The sequence below is a fragment of the Nannospalax galili genome, unplaced genomic scaffold (assembly GCF_000622305.1).
Source record: "Nannospalax galili isolate Female #2095 unplaced genomic scaffold, S.galili_v1.0 scaffold568, whole genome shotgun sequence".
Classification (NCBI taxonomy): Eukaryota; Metazoa; Chordata; class Mammalia; order Rodentia; family Spalacidae; genus Nannospalax; species Nannospalax galili.
In genome coordinates this window covers 2,279,428-2,300,590 of record NW_008359441.1, presented here as the reverse complement: position 1 = coordinate 2,300,590, position 21,163 = coordinate 2,279,428, and the positions used below count along the sequence as shown (strand labels likewise).

The 21,163-nt window shown below is 47.6% G+C and overlaps 1 protein-coding gene across 1 annotated transcript; it reads right to left on the bottom strand.

Moving 5' to 3' along the window:
• Nucleotides 1-620: 620 nt before the first annotated feature.
• LOC103725663 (carbohydrate sulfotransferase 5) lies at nucleotides 621-19,969 on the bottom strand. The gene is made up of 4 exons (XM_008822957.2): nucleotides 19,847-19,969; nucleotides 5,692-5,732; nucleotides 4,386-4,456; nucleotides 621-2,434 (listed from the first exon to the last, which is right to left on the bottom strand). The coding sequence occupies exon 4, from the start codon at nucleotides 2,414-2,416 to the stop codon at nucleotides 1,229-1,231; it is 1,188 nt and encodes a 395-aa protein (XP_008821179.1). The 5' UTR covers nucleotides 2,417-2,434; nucleotides 4,386-4,456; nucleotides 5,692-5,732; nucleotides 19,847-19,969; the 3' UTR covers nucleotides 621-1,228.
• Between the last annotated feature and the right edge of the window lie 1,194 nt (nucleotides 19,970-21,163).

Here is a 21,163-nt window from a genome sequence, read left to right as displayed (position 1 = left end):
GGGGGCTGCCTGCTAGGAGGCACCTTCTCACTTGCTGCAGCCCTGAATCACCTTACCCGCTGCAGCCCCAGGGCAAAATCCTCCTCCTTCGTTCACCCTTTCCTCATTATGTGACCTCGGACCAGGCCCTTTGCTTTTATTTATTTTTCAAATATTTTATTATTTTTACTTTATGTGTATGAGCATATTGCCTTCACGTATGTAAGTGCACCTGTGTCCTGCATTGCCCTCAGAGATCAGATCCCCTGGAACTGGAGTTAAGGATGGTTGTTAGCCACCATGTAGGTGCTGGGAATTGAAGCCAGGTCCTCTGCAGGAGCAGTCATGCTGAGCCATCTCTCCAGCCCCTTGTTTTTGCTTTAAAAGATTTTATTTTTATGTGTATGAGCATTTTGCTTGCATGTAACTGCACTGTGGACACACTGAGGCCAGAAGAGGGTGCTGGATCCAGTCTGGAGTCACAGACAGTTGTTAATTGTCATGTGGGTGCTGGGAACTGAAAAGCCTGGTCCTCTGCAAGAGCAGCCAGATCTCTAGAACACTGAGCTATCTCCCCAGGCCTGCCTTTGACTGCTTGAGGTGCTTTTCAAAGAACGATAGGCTACAGACTCTAATCTGTATCAGGTTATTTATGTATTTATTTCAATAATTAGGATCTTTTACCTCAGACAAATCAAAGCCTCATTAAAAATCCATCATCCTCAGGCAGGGAGGATGGGGTGTGTGCCTGGGCTCCTTCCTCAGCGTTAAGCAGAGAGTCTGAGTGTAGGCCACAAGAGATACTTCTGATTTCTTCTTGACTTTGCAAGTCAGGGAGAATATATATATATCTGCCCTTGGCTTTGACGGGGTGTGGCACTAGGGTATGGACGGAGGCCAGGGTGGGTAAATGAGAGGCTGGGGCACACACTATAGGAACCTGCCCACAGAAGTGCTCTACCACTCCCAACCGGGTCGAGGACACCTTTTTCTGCTACTGCTTGGTACAACCAAAACAGGGAGGAAATGGGGGCTCAAGTTCCACTTTCCACAACAGAGTACCTGATGGGAACCCAGCTCCTACAGAACTCAAAGGAAAAGACAAGAAACGGGAAAGAAGGAATTTGAACTCAGTCCTTTCCTCGAACAGGGCAAACCTCCCACTCCCAGACGCTGGTAACCTTTCTTCCAGGCTTACCAAGCCCTTTGTTCTCCTCCAGCCCCTGACTACCATCCATCAGAATGGGACCTAAGACTCGGGCGGAGCATCGGTGGGCGATGCCCACTTGAAACTTTCCCTGCCTCTCGGCGCCAGGAGGTCCAAAGAGAGATCACGTTGCTCCTGCTCAGAGTGCACAGGCAGGTAACCCAGCAGCTGCAGTGCGCCTGCGCACAGTTCCTGCACTCGCCGAATCTTGGTGAAGGGCAGCGTGTGTCGCCAGGCTTGGGACACGTTGAGCGCATCCCTGGATGTAGTCTTGAAGGCCTCGCGGCGCGCGCCTGGCCCGGAGCCGTGCGTGATGTTGTGGATCCAGGTCTCCAGCTGCGGGGTGAGGCTCAGGCCGGTGAAGGCGTAGAGCTCACGGATCTCGGGGAGCGGGTCCCGCGCCAGGTCCTCGTAGCGCACTAGGCGGTAGCGGCCCTGCAGGAAGGGCGGCGGCTTGCGCAGAGCTGCCTCTGCGATGCGCACGTGGCTGCGGCACACCTCGCTGACCACTTGCAGGCGGGGATCGGCCTCCACCGAGGTGCCGTTGGTACCCAGGACGATGCCGTTGTCGCGCGCCAGCGCCTTGGCCGCCTGCTCCCGGGAGCGCAGCACCGCCCGCGGGTCGCGCACCAGGTGCACGATGCGCAGGTTGAGCGCCGGGTCGCTGAGCAGCGGGTAGAGCACCTGCAGGTTGAAGAAGCGCACCTCCTTGAGCACCACGTGGCTGTAGGAGCGGCAGGCCTCCTGTGCCAGGTCGAAGGGCCGCCGTGCGCACAGCGGCTTGCACACCGCCTCGCTGCTGATGTCACCGCGGGCGAAGGCATTGCAAGCCGGTGGTGAGCACAGGGCACGGCTCACCGCCCACTGGAAGAGATCGGAGATCTTGCGGCGCCAGGGCAGGTACGCATCAAACACATCCATGTCACACAGGAAGACCGAGCGGACCAGGTCTCGCACCGCCATGTGGAGGGCTGGGGCACTGCCCTGTGACAGGGCGGCCCACACGTGCCAAGCGGGCTCCATCATGTAGAAGACGTCAGGGTGCTGGCTGAAGAGCTGGCCCACGAAAGAGGAGCCCGAGCGCCACGAGGACAGCACCAGCACGTGCACTCGCTCCTCGCTCCGGGTTAGAGAGGATGGTCCTGGTCGGGACACCAGGAAGAGCAGGACGCAGGTCTGTGCCAGCAGGAGCGCCGGCACCACAGTGCTGGAGAAGCGGGGCAGCCGCATGCCTCCTCCGGTCAGGACCTGTGAGAAAGGAGAGACAGGGTGAGGGACTGCGGCCTGCACTCACCTCCCAGGCCCCAACCACTGCCCAGGGCCGGCAGTGATCAGCCTTCAGGCCAGACCCTCATAATGGTCTCCATGAACACCATTCTGGGAATCAGAAGTTAAAACATAAGCCTTCGGCTGGGGATGTAGCTCAGTCGTAGAGTGACATTCATGAAGCCAAATTTGATCCCCAGCACCACGCCCAGTGGAAAATATTTTTCAAACAAAAATCCTGCCTTTTGCTTAAGAATCCTTAGGCTGGGTGTGGTGGCCCACGACTTTAGTCCCAGCACTTGGGAGGCAGAGGGAGGCAGATCTCTGTGAGTTCAAGGCCAGCCTGTTCTACATAGTGAGTTCCAGAACAGCTGGGGCCAAAAAAAAAAAAAAAAAAAAAAAAAAAAAAAAAAAGAGAATCCTTCTTATGGAGACACTTTAGGTGACTGGCCATGTCTGAGCACTGCCAGGCTCCTTCAGGTTGAATCCTGTCTCTTCCACTTTCTATTCTTTTTTTTTTCAAAGATATTTTATTTATTATTTTTATTTTATGTATATGAGTGTATTGCCTGCATGTATGTGAATGCACCCATGTCGTGCAATGCCGTAGAGATCAGAAGAGGGCTTCAGATTCCCCTGGAACTGGAGTTAAGGACAATTCATAGCTGCCATGTGGGTGCTGGGAATTGAACCCGGGTCCTCTGCAAGAGCAGTCAGTGCTCTTAACCGCTGAGCCATCTCTCCAGCCCCACACTTTCTACTCATACTTTTTTTTTGGTTTTGTTTTGTTGAAACAGGGTCTCACTATGTAGCCCTGTCTGGCCTGGAATTCACTATGTAGACCAGGCTGGCCTTGAACTCACAGAGAGTTTACCTGCTTCTGCCTCCAGAGTGTCGGGATTAAAGATGTGCGACACCACTACTACCTGCTCTCGATTTTAGGAACAAAGCTTGATCCCTCTGTATCCCAATTTACCCATCTGTTAAACAGGGTAATACTGGTGCCTAGCCTACAGGATTTGTATTGGGTGACTCAAACACGTGTAAGAGGAAGGCGCCTACACACATAAGGAGTACTCACACACATTAAAAAAAAAAAAAAATTTAAAGCAGGGCCAGCGAGATGTCTCAGCAGGTAAACGCACTTACCACCAAGCCTGATGACCTGAGTTCGATTCCAGAACCCACCTGGTGGAGGGTCAAATCCGACTCCTGAAAGTTGTCCTCTGACCTCTAATGTATGATGTGGCATAGGTGTGCATGCACACACATATAAAAAATTAAATGGTGGTGGACAGAGTATTTTCCTAGCAACCACAAAACCCTGAGTTCAAACCCTATCATAGCATAAACTGGGTATGCTGGTACATGCCTATAATTCTAGCACTTAGGAAATGGAAGTAGGTTGATCAGAAGTTCAAGGTCATTGCTGGCTTCCTAGCAACTGTGAGGGCAGCCTGAACTACCTGAGACTCTCACTCAGAAAAACGAAAGAGCCAGGCATGGTGGTGCACGCCTTTAATCCCAGCACTCAGGAGGCAGAGGCAGGTGGATCTCTGTGAGTTCAAGGGCAGCCTGAAAAAAAAGGAAAAGAAAAGAAAGAAACACAAAGGGGCTGGAGATTAGTGCAGTGGGACAGTGGTAGAGCTCTTGCCTTGCATGTTCAGGGCTCTAGGTTTAATTCCCAGCAACATCCACACACACACACACACACACACACATACACACACACACACACACACACACAGGAAGGAGAGAGAGAGGCATTCAGTAAAATGCTGAAGGCAGCATGGGTTCTGGAATCACTGTGTCCTCTGCGAGCCGTGAGAGTTTCTGAAGAGCCCCATTAATGAGAGGCAAGATGGAGCTAGACAGCAGAGCAGTAGTGCACCTGTGGCAGGCTGCTGACCCTTTCCCTGCCAGGGGTACTCACTGCTGTCCAGGGCTGGAAGATCTGCTGTATTGATCATAAGTCCATGAGAGGCACCTGCAAGTTCCTCAGACCTGAGAACATAGGAGGAAGGCTGGTCAGAGCCCCGCAAGGAAGACAGTCCCTCCGACACAGAATGATCCCCAGGGTGGGAGCAGATCAGCCCTGCCACTGGCCTGAGCTGGGCAGTTTTCCAAATGGATGTGAACTGATAGGTTCTCCAAGGAGGGAGAGCTGGCTTTGAGTCTCAGTTCTACAGGTGCTCAATGTAGGAGCTTGAAAGCCTGAGGCCAGTGGTTTGAGCTCTCTGAGGTTCTGTAGGTTCTGTAATCTCTTCTGTAAAGGGAGATTGCAACATCTTTTTTTTTTTTTTTTACAATGCCTCGTGTAGCCTGGACTGGCCTCTAACTATGTAGAGGCAGATGACTCAGAACTTGAATTTCTGATCCTCTTGCTTCCTTCTTCTAAGTGCTGGGATCGTAGGCCTGCACCACTATGCCCAGTGTATGAGGTGCTGGAGATCAAACCCTAGGCTTTGTGCTAAACAAGCACTCAACTCATCAAGCCCCATCTCCATCCCCATGGCATAGAATTTTGTGTCCTCCTGTCTCAGCCTCCCAAGTGCTAGCTAGGATTATAGGCATGTATCACCATGCTCAGTTGGAACATTTAACTTCTCAGGGTTGTTATGAGGGATGATGCTGTAAACACCTTAAGAAGAGGGGCTTGGGGATTAGAGAGATGGCTTAACATTTAAGAGCACTGGCTGCTCTTGCAGAAGACCCAGGTTCGATTCCCAGCACCCACATGGTGGCTAACAACTGTCTGTAACTCCAGTTCCAGGGGATCCAATGCCCTTTTCTGACCTCTGTGGACGCACGTAAAATAAAATTAAAATAAAATAAAATAAAATAAAAATAAAGAAGAGGGCTTGGCATGGAGGTCTCTGCCTATATGAGATAGCCCGAAGTCACTTATGCACCCCCAAATCCCTTCTAGTGCCTAACTACCTGTACACCCTTTAATGGGTGACACTTGTCCAGCAGGAGCAACACTGGGTCCAGCTCCCGTACACCAAGGTTTTTTTACTCTGGGCACTGATTACTTCTGCAAATGGTCTTCACCCAGGGTGGCTTTGAAATGAGGAGACTGGAACAGTTCCTTCTTGTTTTTATAGCATTTGCCTCCAGCCTAACTTGCTCCCCTGTAAACCTCACCATGGTGGGGAAGCTGAGGTCTAAACTGTAGGCAGATCCCTCCTTTGTCCTTTCCCCTCAACAGGAGACCTCTGGAGCTCAAAAGCTGTTACCTGCTGACTGTGGAGCTTCTTCCTGGATCCCGGGCCCAGTCCTGGAAAACCAAGAAGACAGACAGATGACTACCTATTTGCTCTGCACACATTTCTGATACTCCTAGGCTGCTGGCTGTTGGCTCCTCTGAGGACAGGGCACCAGACAGAAAGAAGACTCAGATTTGTCAGCAAGTGCTAGATGCTTTACATCCATGCCGGCTTATGACCTCAGTATTTAGTTACGGGATTCAAAGCTTGGCACTTCCGGTCACAGCCTGAAGGCCTCTCTCATCTCTGACTGCTCCTCAGAGTGCAGGACCCCGTCCCTTTAGCTCAAACCAAAGGCAACTGCCTTGGCCAAGAGGGAGTATCCTGACCCCAAGCCAATATGTTTGTCACCTGTGTTCTAGGAAAGCAGGAGCTCTTCCTACTTAAGAGATTCAGTACTACAGGAAGTATTATCTGGTCCTATTCCTGGTTCCTAGGAACTAGGAAGAACTTTGAAATATCTTATGCCACAAAGGATATCTTGGATTATCTACACCAATGTTCACACACAGGTGAACTGCCAGAGGGTTCAAAGTTAAGCAGTTGGGGGCAGGCATTGTGTAATTTATCTTCATGATCAAGTTTTATCATCTCAACCTTCCTAGAAGGTAGAGATAATTATCTGCTCTCATTGACACAACTCAGACTCACATATAACCAGTCAACAAAAGCCAGGTAGGGTTAGGGGTATAGCTCAGTGTAGAATGCTTGCCTGGTGTGCACGCATGTGTGTGTGTGTGTGTGTGTGTGTGTGTGTGTATGTGTATGTGTGTGTGTGTATGTGTGGGTTCAATTCCCACATGAATTTCTTCCTACACAAGAATAAACAAAAAGGCCCAGGGGTTAGGAAAATACCTCAGTGAGCAAAGTGCTTGCTCTAAAAGCTTAAGGACCCAAGTTTGGATCCCCAGAACCCACAAAAAAACCTGTATAATGGCCCATGTCTGTAACCCCAGAACTGGTAGGTAGAGACAGACAGTCTGGGGGCTTGCTGATCAGCAAGAAACAGGTCCAGGTTCTCAAAAAATACAGTGGAGGGGATGCCACTTCCAGGCCTACAAGAGACCCTGTGTTTGATCCCTAGCCTCCCTCCTCCAAACCAGGCATGGTAAGGAATGCTGTGTAAGAGCTGGAAGAGAGTGTAAATTCAAGGTCATCCTCACCTACTAAGGAATTTGAAGCCAGCCTGGTTTGCATGAGACCCTGTCTCAAACAAATACGGGGCCAGTAGATAGCTCAGAGGTAGTGTATAGGGGCCATAGGACAACCAGTGGGACTCTATTCTCTTCTTTCACCATATGGTCCTGGGGACAACTCAGGCTGTCAGGTTTGGTGACAAATGCCATCTCACTGGTCCACTTTCTCACTTTCTTTAAAAAAGCAAAAAAGCAAAAAAAAAAAAAAAAGCTTAAGTTGTTACTGTTACAATTTATGGAATTTTTCCTAGTGATTTACTACAATGAAGGATAAACCTATCTTACATATACACATGTTTCTTAGATGCCTAATAATATAACTTTTGGTTAAATCAATATTAAAAATTTACAAGATATGATTTTTAAAAATAGTTGACAGATGTACTAGGTATACATTTCCTTTCTTGTAGTGAAAATGTGGTTATCCTCCATATCAAAACTAATAAAAGCTGCCTGTGGTGGCTCATGCCTATAATCTCAGCACCTGGGAGGCTGAGGCAGGATGACTCAGGCCAGCTTGAGCTACATGAGATCTGATTTCAAAAAAAAGCAAAACAAACAATAACAACAAAAAACCCAAAGTGTAATAAACTTTTCCTTGTAATTTGATCCCCTTATAGATTAAAATTTCAATGAAAGAAATGAAAAACAAAATAGAGGGAATCTAGAAAAACAGAACAAAAGCCAGGCACAGTGGCCTGAAATCCCAGCATACAAGAGGCAGAGGCAGGCAGATCTCTTTGAGTTTGAAGCCAGCCAGGCAGGGCTACAAATTGAGTTCCAGGCCCAGTTGGGACTACATAGTGAGACCCTATCTTGGCTAGGAGTTGGAAGTAGGGGGAGTGGGTGTGATGACAGAGGCCTTTAATCCCAGCATTCGGGAGGCAGACACAGGAGGATTTCTGTGAGATCAAGGCCAGTCTGGCCTACATAGCAAGTTCTAGGCTAGTTGGGACTACAGGGAGACCCTGTCTCAAAAAGAAAATAAAACGTATGGAAAATAGACAAAGGAAGAGAAAAAAATCATAAATAATAATAATAATAAAAGTAGGAGGTCAATATAGGAGGCCCAGTGCAAAGGCTCTCTGTCCTACTTGAGCTGTCAGTCTACCTGGGAACATTAAGACACATCCATGGATGGTCAGGGGACCAGATGGATGGGAGTCTTGGAGAACAGTCCAGACACTGAGCCTTGGGAGGGCCATGCCTACTTCCCTCCTGTACTTCCCTCTACCCCTGTACTCCTGCCAATCCATCTTGTACAGTACCACCAGAACTACCTAAAGCACATAGTCCATCATGCCAGTCTACTCAGCTCTCCAGCCTCACTGCCCATAATTCCCATCTAGCAGAGGTGTGTCAGATGACCAGGAATCATTAGAGCTCATCAAAAGAGCATCCATGTTCCTACTAACCCTCCCTCTGCTGTGCAGTGCCCAGCCCTGTCTCCTACCTGCCTCCTCTGAGGGTACCTGCTGGGAGCCTCTCTTAAGACTCACCACTCTGCCCTATAGGCAATATGAGCTGGAATTGTGTGGGTATTTTGTTTTTTTTTTTTCTTTTTGCAAGTGTCAGTGCTCAGGTATCTGGTGTATGGCTTGGGACTGCCCAGGTAGTCTTGGCATGATTGTATCTACTAAGTACCTGTTCTTTGCAAAACAGCTGCTAAACTGGGCAGTTTGGCACAGGCCTGTAATCCCAACCCTTGAAAGGTAGAGGCAGGAGGATTAGAGTTCAAGATCATCCTCAGTTGCACTGTGGGTGAGTTAAAGGCCAGTCTAGATTACAGGATGGCCTTTGTCAAATGTAAAAAAAATAAAAATAAAAAATAAAGGTCACTGGGCGTGGTGGCGCATGCCTTTAATCCCAGTACTCAGGAGGCAGAGGCAGGATCTCTGTGAGTTCAAGGCCAGCCTGGTCTACATAGTGAGTTCCAGGCCAGCTGGTGCTACAAGGAGACCCTGTCTCAAAAAGACAAAAAGAAAATAACAGAAATAAAAACAGACAAACAGAAACACCAACCAAAGGAAAAGCAGCCTCTAGATTTTCCCTAGGTCTGCATTGCTCATCCAGTCAAAGTGTGTGTGTTTTGAAAGTAGCTGATATAGTGAATGCTCCCTGGTTGCTAGGGGAAATGTGTTCCAAGACTGTCACATCTGTGTAGTCTACATACTTAGCCCTTCTGATCCCTGACCCATCCCCGAACGAGCTTAATACTTAAACACCTGCCAAATTCCACAGGACAGAGAAACTGCCTGGGTATAAAGCACCACAGAAAAAAGCAAACCAAGATATGCCAAGCAAGCCGACCTCATCAGCCAAACCTCTGGATCCAAGTGTACAAAATTCTCCCCTGGATTTCTCCACTGGGGAAAGTATCCCATTTCTGCGTAAGCCAGTTGCAAAGTGAACTTCTACAACAGCCCAGAGTTCTGATTAGACAGTTTATACTATTTTTCCTCTCTTACTAGGTAGCCCTGGCTGGCCTGAAACTCACATAATATAGACCAGACTGGCCTTAAGTTCACAGAGATCTGCCTGCCTCTGCCACCTGAGTGCTGGGTTTAAAGGCACCATACCCAGTAACAGTACATTCCCTTGGTGGGTGGGTAGAGGTGGAAGAGAATGTAAGCAGAGCTTCTGGGTGCTGGTCATGTTATTTCTACATGAATGTGTTCAGTAAAAAGTCATCAGTCCCTCCAAGTTGGTTTTGGTCAGAATGTTTTCTCACAGCAACAGAAAAGCAAACTAGCACAGGAGACATGAGGGAGTTAGAGGGGGGATATGGGGAGTGGGCATGATAATATTTCACTGTATGCATGTATGAAATTATCAATAAATAATTATAATAAAATTTGAGTCGACTGTGAAAAAAAAAGTCATCAGTCCCATGTGGTGGTGCACACCTGTAAATCCCCACACGTAGCTGGTAGAGGCAGGAAGGCCAGGAGATCAGGGCCAGCCTCAGCTACACAGGAGTTCCAGGTCAGCCAGGATATATAGTGAGATCTTGTCTCAAATGGAGAGGGGGAAACGGGGAGAGGGGAAGAGGGGGAGAAGGGGAGAGGGGAAAAAGGGGAGAGGGGGAGGGAGAGAGAGGGAGCGGAGCATGGTGGTGTATGCCTTTAATCCCAGCACTTGGGAGGCAGAGGCAGGCAGATCTCTGTGAGACTGAGGCCAGCCTGGTCTACATACTGGATTCCAGGTCAGCTGGGGCTACAGGGAGATTATCTCAAAAAACCAAAAATAAATAAATAAATAAATTAATTAAAACAAAGTTCATCAAGATACTTTTATGATCTTTACTCTTTTCTGATGTCTTATATTGTAATAAAAACATTGGGAGTCCTGCCTAAGACAGCACATATGTCAGGAAATAATCAAAGGTCAAATGAGAGTCAGGTGTGGTCACCAAGGCCTTTTAATCTCAGCAGTCTAAAGACCAGGGTCAGAGTATTACTATAAGTTTGAGGCCAGCCTGGGGTAAGTAATGAGTTCCAGGGAAACCTGGGCTACAAAGTGAGACCAAATGAGTACATGGTATGAAACATATTAGCTGAATTGGAATCAGATACCCTGCCAGCCAAGAGCAAGGGGGGCAATTAACTGCCTGTTTAACCTGCACTCTGCTGTGCTCCTTAAAGCTACAGTATCCTCTGACTAGCCCTTACTATTTCTTGGCCTGAGAGATTCAGGAGGGGCTGTTGTTCCACCTGGTTTGCAGATAGGAAACCTGAGATACAGAGGGTTTGGCCTGCTCACAGGCACTGAGCTAGAGCCCAGGAACCTCAGCCAAGCTCTGTGCTCCCTCCTCAGAGACAGCTTCTCTGACGCTAGCCTGTTCCAGCCTGGGTTCAGAATCTAAGGGAGTAAAAGGTAGTACTGGTAATATTGACTCCTGGGCTCAGAGTTCTCTGTTTGGTGTTTGGTGTCAGCTGGAGGCATCATATTCCAGGTCCCCCGACCTCCCTTATCCATCCACCTCCCCACCCCACCCCCGACCCCTGCTCAGGTATTCCAAAGGCTAAGCACAGTGGATTCTAGAAGAGGAAATCAGTAAACGTTGCACCTCACGGATGCCCAGTGAGGCAAAGTTGCCGTGAGGGAGCCCAGCGCATCCCTTAGGGAGAAGGATACGCAGGGGAAAGAGAAAGGATGGGAGAGCAAGAAAGGACGGGAGAGAAAAGGAAGGAGCAAGGCAAAGTGTTGCAAGCAGCAGCCAGGGTGGCCTGCAGGCTATTGGCGCTGGACTAGAGCCCTTCCAGACAGAGATGCCTTTCATGTTAATGAAGTGCAAGATGCAGGCAGCAGTGAACATGTCTGAGCCAGGCCCGTTTACTAGTGCTCCTTACTAAAAGACAAGGTAGGGAGGAAGGGGATGAGGACAACGATGTGTGGGGCTCAGGAAGAAGTACAGTAAATACCTACTCAGAGGTTCCTGTGCGGCAAGCCTTGTTTATTTTCTGATTTGGTGCTCACAACAGTAAGGAAGCAGACTTGACGACTGTCCCCATTTTACAGATGAGGAAACTGAAAGATTAAAACTTGCCTACAGGATTCGCATTTGCTGCTGAGTCAGAATTTGAACTCTAGCAGTCTGCCTTCAGAGCGCCAAACAGTGATTTGTTGCTCACTTAACTTACATTTCTACTGTGTACCTTAAAGTTACCCCCATGCAATACCAACTTAATACCAATGTGTTAAAAATGTACAAATATCAAACTGGAGAAGACAGCTATCAATCACATATCAATCACATAAAGGGGCTTATACCCCGAATATTAAAGAGTTCTTATAATTCATCAATAAAGGCAAAAACATGACCTGAAAATGGGTAAAGGAGGGGCTGGAGAGATGGCTCAGTGGTTAAGAACACTGTTTGTTCTTGCAGAAGACCCAGGCTCGAATCCCAGCACCCACATGGCAGGTAACAACTGTCCGTAACTCCAGTTCCAGGGGATCCGACATCCTCTTCTGTCCTCCTCAGGCATTGCATGACACAGATGCACTTACCTGCATGCAGGCAATACATAGATACACATAAAAATAATAAATAAAAAAAATTTAAAAAATGGGTAAAGGAAAGGTTGGAGAGATAGCTCAAGCAGTTAAGATGTCTGCTCTTCCAAAGGACCTGGGTTCGGTTCCCAGCACCCACATGGCAGCTAACAACTATCTGTAACTCCAGTTCTAGGGGATCTGATGCTCTCTTCTGGCCTCTGTGGGTACCAGGCACACATGTAGTGCACTTACATAGATACAGGCAAAATACTCATACACATAAAGTTTTTTAAAAATGGGTAAAGGAATTAACAATACAGTTTTTCCAAAGAAGATATACAAATGGTCAATAAGTTCACTTTTAGTCACTAGGGAAATACCAATCAAAAGCACAGTGACCTTTCACTTCATCAGTAGAGCAGCTGGTAAGGAAAAAGAGCAATGGAGGGTCTGGAGAAATAGCTCAGTGGTTAAGACTGCTCTTGCAGAGGACCTGGGTTCGATTTCCAGCACCCACATAATGACTAACAACCACCTGGAACTCCAGTTCAGGGGATACAATGCTCTCTTCAAGTGCATTACACACATGTGGTGCACTACATACAAGCAGGCAAAACATTCATACACATAAAATTTAAAATATTTTAGCCAGGCATGGTGGTGCATGTCTTTAATCCCAGACTTGGGAGGCAGAAGCAGGAGGATCTCTGTGAGAGTAAGGCCATCCTGGTTTATGTAGTGAGTTCAGAAGCAGGAGGATCTCTGTGAGAGTAAGGCCATCCTGGTTTATGTAGTGAGTTCTAGGCCAACTGGGGCTAGGAGACCCTGTCTCAAAAAAAAATTTTTTTTTAGTCTTTTTGAGACAGGGTCTCCCCGTAGCCCCCAGCTGGTCTGCTGGAATGCACTATGTAGCCCAGGCTAGCCTTGAACTCACAGAGATCCGCTTGCCTCTGCCTCCTGAGTGCTGGGACTAAAAGTGTGTGCCGCCAGGCTGGCCTGAAATTTACTATGTAGTCAAAGCTAATCTTGAACTCTGGAGCCTCTTTGACTCCACTTCCCTAGTTCTGAGAATACGGGCAATGGGCCACCACACATGGCGAGAAGGATTTTTAAAATTACAAGTGTTAGTGGAATAAGAGAAATCAGAGCCCTCATACAGTGCTGGCGGGAATGCAAACCAGTGCAGCTGCTATGGAAAGTGGTCTGGCAGTTCCTCAAAAGGCTAAACTTAGAGTTACCATATGAGGTAATAATTCCAATCCAAGCTATAGACCCACTAATATTAAAAACATATGTCTACAGGACACTTGCTTGTGGATTTTCATAACAGCATTGCTTATAATAGCCCCAAAGCAGAGACATCCCAAATGTCTATCAGTTGATGAGTAGATAAGCAAAATATGGTGTGGTACACTGCACAACAGATGATTCAGCAGGTAAAAGCATTTACCTGCTTCCCCTGTAAGCATGACAACCTGAGTTTGATCCTGAAACCCACGGTGGAAGGAAAGAACCCCCTCCCAAAATTGTCCTCTGACCTCCACATATATGTTGTGGCACTAGTGTGCCACATTTGTACACATCTCTCTCACTGTCTCTCTCTCTCTCTCACACAATAAAGTTTAAAAATAAAAAATAAATTATCTGGCAATAAAAAATGAAGGGCTGATACATAGGAAATTCAAGATGGTAATAACACTTATGGCTGACACACAATACTGAATACACAATAAGCAGTGAGTTTCACACTTAAAAAGAACAAACTTGCTGGGTGTGGTGGCACACACCTTTAATCCCAGCATTTGGGAGGCAGAGGCAGGTGGATCTCTGTGAGTTTCAAGACTAGCCTGGTCTATATAATGAGTTCCAGGTCAGCTGGTTTTTTTTTTTTTTTTTTTTTTAAAAAAAAAAAAAAAAAAAAAAAAAAAAAAAAAAAAAAATTAAGGTGTGTGAATTATATCTCAATACAGCTGTTATTCTAAAGATACACAAGAAAATGGAAAGAAATGTGGAAAGATACATAGTGAACATTAGTGTTGCCTTTTCTATAGGCAAGTTACAAGTACTTTTCAAGTACTTCATTTATTCAGAGACAGGGTCTACTATATCTGAGTAGCCTTCTTCTCTCTACATGACAGAGTATAATCTAAAATTCATAATTCTCCTGCCTCTGCCTTCCAAGTGTTGAGATTACAGGTGCCCATCACTATGCCTAGTTTTATGCAGTACTGGGAATCGAACTCAGGGCTTTGCACATGCTAGGCAAACACTCTACCATCCAGCTACGTCCCCAGACCCAAGTTACAGGTGTTTTGTTTTATTTATTACAGGTGTTTATTAGTTCTTGGCTGCATTTTCCAGATAGTTTCTAATAGGTTTTGTTTTTCAAGACAGGGTCTTGTATAGCTCAGGCTGGCCTCCAACTCCTATGTATCCAAGAACGACCTTGAGCTCCCATTCTTCCTGTTGCCACTTCCAATAGGGATTACAGGCATGTGCCACCATGTGCAGCTCTGATAGATTTTTCTTTGGTAATCACAGATTGGTGGTTCAAGGAGGCATGGGTGAAGTTAGCCTGCCTACAGCCTTCCCTACTTGGGGTACCTGCAAGTCCATTTTCCAACTGACCTGAGCATCTAGTTGACCACAGAAGGCCAGGGGCATGGGATGGAGGATCATCTCCTATACAATGACAGGTGTTGAAGTTTCCAAGCCCACTTTCAGTCTCTCAACCGTGGGCTGGGCCAAGGTGTGGCAGAACATACTGCTCCGAGGCCCTCGCACATCTGCGGTTCTCGCCAGTTTTGAACCATGCAGTTGCACAGTGTCTGCCAGAGGCACAGCACAAATGCACTTCAAAAATCCATGAGGGGGAGGGGGGGCTTGAGAGATGACTCTGTGGTTAAGAGCAATGGCTGCTCTTGCAGAGGACCTGGGTTCCATTCCCAGCATCCATATGACAGCTAACAACTGTCCCTAATTCCAGTTCTAGGGACTCCAACACCCTCTTCTGACCTCCACAGGCATTGCACTACATAGGTGTACTTACATACATACAGACGATACACTCATACACACACACACACACACACACAGAATCTAATGGGGAGCTAAGGATGTAGCTCAGCTGCCACAGTACAGCATATGCTTGTAGTCCTGGCACTTGAGAAGTGTGGGCAGAAGGATTGGGAGTTCAAATCCAGGCTGACTACATGAGGCCTCTGTCTAAAGGAGGAGGAAGAGGTGGAGGGGGAGGAGGAGGAGACAGAAGAATAAGAATCTATTGGGAAATGAATTCCAATCCTTCTGAGAAGCCTGGTCCAGGTACTTGGGAGGCTGAGGTAAGAGGATCATAAGTTTAAAGCGAGTCTGGGAAATTTAGGATACAGTTGGGGATTTAGCTCAGTGGTGAGTGCCTGCATATAGGTTCAACTCCCATTCCTGGAAGGAGCCTCAGGATTCCCTGGCTCACAGCTACCCCGAGGCATTTTACAGCAGATGAAAGATACCAAAGAGGAACCAGGAACCCCCTCACTAGCTCTGAGCTTTTGGAGATTCTGTTTAGGAGAAGCAGTTTTCTGCGGCTGGGAATGTTGCTCAGTGGTGCTAAAGCATTTGGCCCTAGGTTTTATTCCCAGCATTAAAAATAAAAGGAAAAAGTTTGGAATTTTTCTGCTCTTATGTCACAATCATCACAAAAGATTACTGTGGTCTCAAAAATCGTAGGGAATTCTATTACCAAGCCAACAATCAATTCTGCAGTAGCTGGATGTTTTCTGAGTCGTCATGGTAGTTCTGCTCCTAGATACCTGGAGACAGCATCCAAGCCCAGTGTGAGGACCCTGTCCCTAAGACCACTGTCCCCCTATTTAGATGTCAGTTAAAGCCCCAGGTTATTCAGTTGACCTGCTGGGACATCTTCATGGGGTTCTATTAATTTATTTGAATGGCTCATAGAACTCAGTAAAACACTTATGTTTGCTGTTTTATTACAAAAGCTACAGATAAAGCAATGTACCAGGTGAGGAAGGAGCAAGATACTTCTGCCAGGCTGTCCTAAAGTCACCTTTGTGTGTTGGGCTCCCTGAACACTGACCTTTTTTTTTTTTTTTAAAGCAGTTTATTTTTGTTTTTATTTTATTACATGCATGCATGTAAGTGCACCCATGTTATGCAATGCCCACAGAGGTCAGAAGAGGGTATCAAATTCCCCTGGAACTGGAGTTACAGATAGTTGTTAGTTGCTATGTGAGTGCTGGGATTTGAACCCAGGTCCTCTGAAAGAGCAGTCAGTGCTCTTAACACAGAGCCATCTCTTCAGCCCCCCACTTTTGGGTTTTTATAGACATATTACTGTATGCCAAATGCTAAACTGGGTGAGGAAACCCAGCAAGGCCTGTCTGTTTAGATTCTTCTTGCCTTCTCTGTGCAACATTCCTTCCTCCAGGGTATGGGGCAAGATCCCTTAGGAAGTGGGGGTATCATGATCTATCAGACAAGGTAGGTCAGACAATTTCTGTACAGCCAGGACATGTAGTATATTCCTCTGCTTCCCTGACAGAGTGCTCGTATTGCAGGGGCAATCTTAAATGTCCTCTGGTTTATTTTATTTATTTTTGAGATAGAGTCTCAATATGTAGCCCTGACTGGCCTAGAACTCACTAGTTGACCAGGTTGTAGACCAACTTGACTTTAGACTCAGAACAGTCTGCCTGCCTCTGCTTCCTGTGTGCTGGGATTAAAGGCATATACCACCATGCGCAACTTAACTCTTTCAAATCCTGGGATATAATTACATTCTGTGAAACTAACAGAAATTCTATGCATAAGGAAAACTAACAAAGTTTTTTTTCTGAGACAGAGTCTCAAGACCACCATCCCAAATACTCCTGTCCTCTCTCTCCCTGTGAGACTAAAGTAAGACCCTACTTGCTTCATCAGAGGGAAGAGGTAAGCACAGTGGTTACTTACTCTGTGATCACTTACTCTGTGATCTTATTCAGGTTATATAATCTCTCTGTGCCTGTTTTTTTTTTTAAATGATTTATTTTTATTTGTACAAGTGTTTTGATTGCCTATATGTACACTAGTATGTTTGTCGTATCCTCAAAGGCCAGAAGAGCCATTATGTCGGTGCTGGGAATCAAACCCAGGTCCTCTGGAAGAACAGCAGGTGCTTTTTACCCCTGAGCCACTTCTCCAGCCACACGGTTTATTTGTTTTATGTTTTATTGTTTTTTGGGGAGGGATATCTTTTTAAAAAATATTTTATTATTTTTATTTGTACAAGTGTACTGCCTGCATGTATGTGAGTGCACCCGTGTCATGCAATGCCGCGGAGGTCAGAAGAGGACTTCGGATTCCCCTGGAACTGGAGTTAAGGACGGTTCATAGCCACCATGTTGGTGCTGGGAATCGAACCCGGGTCCTCTGCAAGAACAGTCAGTGCTCTTAACCGCTGAGCCATCTCTCCAGCCCCGGGGGGGGGGGTCTTATTGAGACAGGGTCTCCCTGTCTCCCCAGCTGTTCTGGAACTCACTATGTAGACCAGGTTGGCCTTGAACTCACAGAAATCTGCCCGCCTCTGCTGGGACTAAAGGAATGTGCCACCATGCCCAGCAGTTTATTTGTTTTTTTTAAATCTATAAAATAGAGGAAATAGTATACCTGACTCATGGGGTTGTTTTGAAGACTGAATGTGTTAAGATTTCTAGTACATCAAGCATGTAGTAGACATAGTATTTTGGAATCTTTCAAGGGTTGGAGAGATGGTTCAGTGGTTAAGAGCATTGACTGCTCTTACAGAGGACCTGGATTCAGTTCCCAGCACCTACATGGCAGCTAACAACTATCTGTAACTCCAGTTCCAAGGGATCTAATGCCCTCTTCTGACCTCTGTGGACATTGCATTACATGGATGCACTTATATACATGCAGGCAATACACTCATACACATAAAATAAATTTTAAAAAGAATCTTTCAAATCCTAGGATACCATTACATTCTATGAAACTAACAGAAATTCTATGCGTAAGAAAAAACCAAGGAAAGCAGACCTAACAGGTTTTGATGACCTTATGACCCTAGCAACAAAAGACAGCAAGCACAGGCAGAGACAGCGCACTGCATTCAAACCAGACCACTGCAGGAAACAATGGCTGGAAAGCCAGCTTCCTATCCTGTCTCAGCAGGACAGTACCATGTGTGACTTCAAGCTCTCTGGGCCAGATTCATAGGTAAGATGAGGCTGTAACAGAAGTCACCGGGCTCCCTCAGACTTCTTTTCCTAGTAGCTCTGCCCCACACTCATTGGCTTCTGGTAAGCCAAGTCCTCCCTGCTTTTTAGGCCTCAATTTTCCCACCCTTAAAAAGATGGAATTTGGTGGGTGGTGGGGGGGGGAAGGGGGGAAGAGAAGGAAGATAGATAGAGAGATGGCTCAGTGGTTAAGATCGCTGGCTGCTCTTGCAGAGGCTGGGGGTTCTGTTCACAATACCCACATAGAGGCTACCTGCTCTTCTGACCTCCGCAGGCACTACACACACGGTGCACTTACATACATGCAGGCAAAACACTTATACACATAAAAGCAAATAAATAATTTTTATAAGATTATCTTAAACTAAGGGTGTGGTGGCACACACCTGTAATCCCAGCACTTGGATGCAGGAGGATAGAGTTTAAGAGCAGCCTGAGCTACACAGTGATTTCCAGGACAGCGTGGTGATCAGGCTTCAATGGGGCTGGAGAAATGGCTCAGCGGTTAAGAGCAGTGACTGCTCTTCCAGAGGACCTGGGTTGGATTCCCAGCACCCACATGGCGTCGACGAACCGTCCTTAACTCCAGTTCCAAGGGAATCCAAAGCCCTCTTCTGACCTCCGAGACATTGCACGACACAGGTGCACTCACATACATGCAGGCAATACACTCATACACACAAAATATAAAAACAAAACAAAATCCTGAAACCCTAGTCCCTCTCTCCAAAGAGTAAGGAATTGAATTTGTTTCCCCTAAATGAGACCCGACTTTCTTGCTTCCTATTTAAGAAGGAAGAGAAAGAAGAGTCAACACTTTGGGGTCACCTACACTTAGGGCTTGAGAGTCCGGTCATCCAAGGTCGAGCAGCCAGAAGTGAGGCAGCCAACTCAAATTCATCTAGGTCTGGTTCCAAACCCACTCAACCAAACTACTTTCTTCCTTAAGGATTTTGTGGATAAGTTCTCAATGAGCTTTGTAGAGCCATGTCTTTTGAAATGCAATTTTAAAGAGATAAAGGATTTCCCCCTAGATATGGGGGTGGGGTGGGGGTGGGAACTGAGCGGGTGGGTGAAGCCTCTGACTGATGTTTACCGAGATCCCGGGGAATCCTGATGCGCTTTCCATGTCCTGAACGAACCATCCACCCTGGGCTCTCCCCATGAACCCCAAGCCGGGCTGCTGGATCCACACTTCTCCTCCACTGCACCCCTAGCCCAGCTCCACAATCCCTCCCTGGAGGGAAACGACCCGCGTGGAAAGCAGGCAACGCAACACGCCGCAAAGCTTGGCGTCCCCTCCGGACCCTGCGCAGGACTCTACGCTGGGAACTAGGCGGCTCTCTCCGGCTCATCCAAGGCTCTTAAACCTGGTCCCTTCCAAGGTCCACCCCACAGCCAGCTCCTTCTCTTCCCTGGGAGTCTTCCGAGGTTGACCCGGTTCTTATGGCCTCACGACTATGAAGGGGACCGGGTGACACCAGACCCACGACTCCAGGAGGCACGGTTGCGAGTCAGGGGTACCTAGCCACTGGGAGCACCTGGAGACCCCACAGGAAGTGTGAATCTGGAAACTAGGCAGGGCTACCAGGAAAGAAGTGCGATCAAGACGCGATGTTGGGGTGCAGGGTTCCCCCTTCTGCCCTCGCCCCCGCCCCCGCCCCGCTGTACCTGTGCAGCGGCTGGCGCTGCCCGCCCGGGGCGCACACAGAGCGGCTCCGCGGAGGCCGACCCGGCTGTGAGCCGAGCGGAGCACGGAAGGAGCGGGATGACTCCCCGCTGGGCTGCGCTCCCGCGCCGCCCCCCGCCGCCACGGTGGGGCCACGCCTCGGGGGAGGGACGGCCGGCCGAGGGCGGGGAGAGGACAGACACAGGTGGGCTCCGGGGACCACAGCGACCCGCCGAGGATGGACGTCCCAGCACGTTCCCAGAGCCACCGCTCGTCCCACTAAAGGACTGAAAAGTCTGTCCCCAGAGAGGCTCCTCGGAGGACAAAAGGCCCTTGTTGAGGAAATGGGATCTTCATCTTGCCCCCTCCTCTCTGCCCGTGGCATCCTCACAGTTATCCAAACCCCTTCCCAAGTCCCCAGCCAAGACCCAGATACCCTGATGCCAGGGGCACCCGCGCTGCCCCAGGAGCAGTAGGGAGGGGAGGAGCCCAGCGGGCAGATGGCTTTTACGAGTCCCCATCTTCTCCTCCCCTCCCCGTCCCGGACTCTGAGGCGCAGGCTTGATAACAAGTCCTGATAAACACCGCCACGTTTCAACAAATAAAGATTTCCCTTTACAAACAGGGCAGAACCTGAGCATATGCAAAAGATGTGGCTGTGCAAAAGCCTTGTAAAATCTGTGGTGGGGTCCAAGTGCCTGCTGCTCGGAGTGTATGTTAGTGCAGCCTTTCCAGGGTGCGGTTTGGCAAGAGGCGTTAGCCAAGGCCATAAGCTTTCTGAACTAGTGATTCCTTTCTAGGGATCTATTTTAAGGAAATAAACCAGTAACAAGGATCTATGCATCACTTTCAAAGAAGTGGTATTTTACCACAAGGGGAAAAAAACAACATTGCAAAGTACACAAAAAGATGTGTAGAATGCCAGCCATTAGCTTCTGGGCAAAAAATTTAGATGGCTGTTATTTTCTTTAAAAACTTAAGGCCAGGTGTGGTGGGCCAGGCCTGTAATTCCAGCACTTGAGACTGAGGCAGGATCATCTGCAGTTTGAGGTCAACATGGATCACATAGCAAGGGTCTGTCTCGATAAGTAAACAAATAAACGTTTGCATAATTTATACATTTTCTCCAGTTAGACATTTAGAATTTACCTGGTCAAAAACATACAGAACTTAGTTGAAAAGGCATGAATATGAGGATGAAGGAGAAAGGAAAGGGGATATTAAAGAGAGAGGGAGGGAGGGAAGGAGGGAGAGGAAAAAAGAGAGCACTTTTTTTTTTGGTCTTTTTAGACAGGGTCTCCTTGTAGCCCCAGCTGGCC

What these genes read in the sequence shown, in the direction of transcription:
- LOC103725663 (XM_008822957.2), bottom strand. Translation starts at nt 2,416, where the DNA reads ATGCGGCTGCCCCGCTTCTCCAGCACTGTGGTGCCGGCGCTCCTGCTG.